The sequence below is a fragment of the Chrysochloris asiatica genome, unplaced genomic scaffold, assembly GCF_000296735.1.
Source record: "Chrysochloris asiatica unplaced genomic scaffold, ChrAsi1.0 scaffold00149, whole genome shotgun sequence".
Lineage (NCBI taxonomy): Eukaryota > Metazoa > Chordata > Mammalia > Afrosoricida > Chrysochloridae > Chrysochloris > Chrysochloris asiatica.
Window position 1 is genome coordinate 619170 of NW_006408667.1, and position 5332 is coordinate 624501.

General features: G+C 35.4%; 1 protein-coding gene across 1 annotated transcript in view; it reads right to left on the reverse strand.

The window, feature by feature from the left end:
* CEP290 (centrosomal protein 290kDa) overlaps window positions 1-5332 on the reverse strand; it is a 185412-nt gene that overhangs the window by 121017 nt on the left and 59063 nt on the right. Inside the window, exons 22-24 of the mRNA XM_006870704.1 lie at window positions 4824-4939; window positions 2657-2759; window positions 2337-2567 (exon numbers count right to left, since the gene is read on the reverse strand). Of these exons, the coding sequence (XP_006870766.1) occupies window positions 2337-2567; window positions 2657-2759; window positions 4824-4939 (450 nt within the window). The remainder of the gene's footprint in view (window positions 1-2336; window positions 2568-2656; window positions 2760-4823; window positions 4940-5332) is intronic.

Below are 5332 nucleotides of genomic sequence, written 5' to 3' on the forward strand. Positions count from 1 at the left end.
GAAGGAGGAAGTCCACGGTGCATTGAAGGAATTGGCAAAGGTCAAGGCACCAAGAATTGATGGAATGAAAATTGAAATCTTTCAAGAAAGTGAGGCGGCACTGGTAGCACTCAGTCATCTATGCCAAGAAATTTGGAAGACAACTATCTGGCCAATTGATTGGAAGAGACCCATATTTGTAACCATTCCAAAGAGATTTGACCCAACAGAATGTGAAAATCATCGGACAAGTCAGCCATATCTCTTATAAATCCTGTCATCATGAACTGAAATTCAATTACTTTGATAAAAGTATAATAAAGAGCAAGAAAATATGTCATTCAGAATGTACCTTTGCATAGTTTCTATAAATTTGAAAGGTTAAAAATAGCTTGTTTTTTGATAGCTAAATGACAAAATTAGCACCTGAAGGTCAGCAGTTTAAACCCTTCATCTGCGTCCTGGGAGAAAGACTGAGGCGTTCTGCTCTCATTAAGATTTACAGCTTTGGAGACACTACAAAAGGTTGCTAAGAGTCAGGATCCACTTGATGGTAGTGGCCAGAACCAATTTTTACAACTCAGCCATTTCTGCTTATTACAGTCAGATTAGCTTTGTTAATAAAACTTTTTTTCAGATGAAGAAAATATTTTTAGGGAAAAATATCTTCTCATCTACAAATCTTCTGCACAAGACCTCTTTAAAATATTCAAGAACATAGTTGTCAGTTTGAGGTTTAGAGTGTGCCTGACCCAAGCCATGGTATTTTACGATAGCCTCATATGCATGTTGGGCAATAAATAAGGAAGACCATAGAAGAATGGATGCATTTGAGTTACGGTGTTGGAGGAGAATATTAAAAGTACCATGGAATGCCAGAAGAACAAACAAATCTGTGTTGGAAGAAGTACATCCAGAAAGTGCCTTAGAAGCCAAGATGACCAGACTTAGTCTCTCATACTTTAGATGTATTATCAGGAGGGACAAGTCACTGGAGAAAGTCATCATGCTTGTTAAGTGGAGGGTCAGTGCTAAAGAGGAAGACTACCAATGAAATGGATTGGTACCGTGGCAATAGCAATAAGCTCAAATGTAATAACAAATAAGAAGTTGGCACAGGACCAGGCAGTATTTCATTCTGTTGTGCACAGGGTCACTATGAGTTAGAACTGACTCACCTGCACCTAACAACAACATTAGGATTCCCACTGGCCAGAGTTGACAAAGGATAGTGACTCCAGTAAACCGAAACACCCCAACTTATTAAAAGTACGTTTATTAAATAATACTTTAAAACTAGAATACTGACGGAAAAACAGAAATTAAAAAAGCAGAGGGAGAGTCCATCAACTCTATATTCTTAAGAATGAATAATGAAGCATTGAACTTATTTTCCTAGTAGGAATTACATACTACAATACAACAAAATAGCTTGGGCTAATGAGGAATAAATGTCTGCCAATACATGTACAAGGAATTAGATAGGTAGAAAATCACAATTTTTGCCACTTCTAGTGAAAGTAAGGAGCTCTTGTGTGGTGCTGCGGGTTCATTCGCTAGACTGCAATGTTGGTTTGAAATGCAAGGCCGGCGGTTCAAGCTCACCAACTGCTTCTTGGAAACATTATGCAGGGTCACTATGAGTAGGAACCAACTTAACAAGAAGCACAGCAAATGAAATCATTGAAACAGGCAACAATCATTGAATGCTAAAGTTTTTTGAAAGGCTGACATAAAACTGGTCACACTGCCTGGCATCAATATTTCGACAGTTGATGAAATCACTTAATGACAGTATTTAATCATGAAGCACATGACAACTATACATCATGTTTCATGAAGTCATATGTGGAACACTTATGAAGTATTCTTGCCAAAATGTTTAATTCAAATCTAATGAAGGCTTCAAAGCTGTTTTAGTAAATACCAGGAATAGAGAAACAAGTTAAAAAACACCAGGAAAGTATCAGACAAATGTCTATAAATTTTGCTAGTTGTGATGTGGCAGTGTAAAATAAGTACTGGACTGCTAACTACAAGTTCAGTTCAAACCCACCAGCCACTCTTTGGAAACCCTATACAGGGTCACCATGAGTTGGGCACTATGACTCAATGGTACTTAGCATAAAACAACAAAAACACAGCTTAAGTTTTTAGAAATGTACACTAAAATATTTGGGGAATAGGTGTCTGCAATTTAAATATCCTATAAAAAATGATGAAGCAATTATGGTGAAATATTAATAAAAGTTTACTGTAACCCAGGTGATGAGTGTTTATGACACTATCCTCTCTGCAGTATATTTGAAAATTTTTATACTTATAACAAAAATCAACAATAAAAAAATCAGCTATACCTTAAATCTTTGCAAGCGTCCAATTTTTTCACAAACATCTGCTTCCATTGACATCAAATCGCTCTTTTGTTTTCCATTTTCTTTTCTAAGTTGTCGTTCCATTTCTACTAAAGTTGTATATTGCCTTATGAGTGACTTTTCATTTACTTGCAATACTGTGATTTTTCTACTGTTTTCTGAAAGTATTTTTTTCATTTCGTCTGAATCCACCTGAAGAGCATTCAGTAAATTCTGCCAAAGACATATTTATATTAGTTGTTGAACCTAGTTCTCTGCGTTTGGACAGTATTACATATTGACCTTAAAAGTGTTTTATTTACATTATATTCTTTTACTTTTACAGCATCTTGTTGGATTTGGTCTTCAAGTTTTCTCTTTTCCTCTTTTATTGTTTCAGACTCTGTTTTCCATGCCTCCTTTTCACTTTGAAAACAAAACCAATACAATAAACTTACAAAATGTTTTAATTACAGAAAGAGATAACTATAGATTATGGACATTTAAAGTCTTCTTAAAACAACAGGCACATCATAACTACTAAGTAGCTAATGACATGAGACATCAAAATTTCATTCAAAGGGATAACAGTTAAAACGGAATCATACAAACATTTTATAAAATAGATTAGGGAAATAATCAGTATTTAAAACTAATTTTGGAAATTAAGTATCAACAATATTTTAAATATATTTAGAATACAAACAAAAGTAGAAATAATTATAGTTAAAAGAGGGTGTGGGAGATATCCCTGACTACTAAAGAGACTGTGCACATTGCCTCCAATTGCTTGGCAGAAACCAACTACTGTGGCGTCATTCTCCTTGTCATTAAATGGTTCAGAGTTGGATATGGGACGCAATGGTTAATGAGAATAGGAGTCAAAATTGACTGGAAATCCCTGCAGACTGTTGTTTTTCGAGTGCCGTCAAGTCAGTTGTGATTCATAGTGACCCTGCATAAGGTTTCTGAGGAACAGCTAGTAAATGTGAACTGCTGACCCTCTATAGTTAGCAGTCCAGTACTTATTCTACAGAACCAGAAACATATATATATATATTTATATTGTTTATATATATATTTATATTAAAAATATATACATATTTAACCTATATTTTGTTGGTGTTGTTAAGTGCCGTGGAGTCGGTTCCGACCCATAGCGACCCTGAACAGGGTTTCCAAGGCTGTAAATCTTTATGGGAGCAGAAAGCCTCATCTTTCTCCTGCAGCACAGCCAGTAGTTTCGAACTGCTGACCTTGTGGTTTGCAGCCCGATTCGTAACCACTACGATACCAGAGCTCCTTAACCTATATATTTGATGTGGGAAAATATATGGCTCTGTCTACTTTGAACTCTTTCAATTATTGTATAACCATAGTACGAGATAATGACAACCCCTACTCTAACCTGTGGTTTCACTGTGAGTTGGAGTTCATTCCATCTAGAATAAGTTAGAAAAATAAAAGTATGACCTACCACTGGAGTCCTGGTGTAATGCTGTGGGTTAATGTACTAGACTGCAAGGCCGTTTGAACTACAAGGTCAGTGGTTCAAGCTCACCAGCTGCTCCTCGGAAACCCTATACAGGGTCGCTATAGGTTGGAACCGACTTGACGGCACTTCACAACAACAACAACCATAGAGCTACAATGGCCTACTATATAATAAGCTAGAAAAATAAAAGTATGACCTACCATAGAACGCAGACAGTGCAGTGGGTCCATATAATAAGCACTGGACTGCCAACCACAAGTTCGGTGGTTCAAACCCACCGGCTGCTCAGTGGGAGAAAAATGAGACTTTCTACTGCCTCAAAATGTACAGCCTCAGAAACCCTATACAGGGTCACTAGGAACCAGAACCGACTCAATGGCACATAACAACAATCATGTAACTCTGAAAATGTACTAGTTTTGGCTTCTTATATAGCAGGTAATATTCACCTTTAGTATTTAAATTACCTTTGATCTGGTATTCAGATACATACTAAGGAAATGATTCCATTGATATAGATAACTTCTAAAATTAAAGGACCAGAGATAAGGAGAAACATGCCTATGACTATATAAACAATGAAGATAATGGATGATGCTAATAATACGTGATATTTAAAAGCATTACATGCCATGTACTACAGTTTTCATGTAATAATTAACTTAAATTGGGTAACAACTTTATACACAAGGCATTACATCAAGGAATTTTACATATACGAAACTGAAGTAAACATAGCTAAAACAACTTGCCCAATGTCGCCTAGTTTCCAAATTGTAATGTCTGAATTCAAACCCAGGTAGAACAATTCTAGAGAAGGAAAGGGCTTGTAATAATTAAATTACAGCATGATCTAAAAATCTGCCATTGATAAATCGTCAGCTTCGCAAAAAAATAGAGTAGAGGGTCAAGGCAGAAGGGAAAAAGTGAAAAACTATCTAAAAAGCTTATGATTTTCATCACAAACAAGTTATATTTATAAAGTTTCACTATACCTTAGATATTCTTTATATAATAAGCTTTGCTGGTGACGAATAACTGCAAATTTTCTATTATATTCTTCAAGAGACTCCTCTAAATTATTTAACTTCTTTTCTTTATTCTCTATTTCCTAAAATTTTGAAAATAAAATAAAAATGAAAAAAGAATTAAAATACATTTTAAAATACATTTATGAGGGTAAGTAAAAAAGTACTGCTGCAAGAGTTCCAGTTTATGTATACATGGATTTATTCCAAATAGTATGTATTTAAATATGTCTCTGCAATCAGTGGATGGCTAGAGACAAGTTTTTTTCAGTAACTTATCTTAGTCTCATTAGAGTGTTGTGAAAAACAACAACAACAACAACAAAAAAAAAACAGGTCCAATCAATAGGATCTGCTAGGCCCGAGAGGGCAGAGAATTCAGCATAGAAGATTATGGGAAGTGGTTTTTCTGGGGACTCTAAAGGGATAATCCTGAGATTTTCTCAAAGCGCAGAAGGTCTAAGAAGATGGAGAAC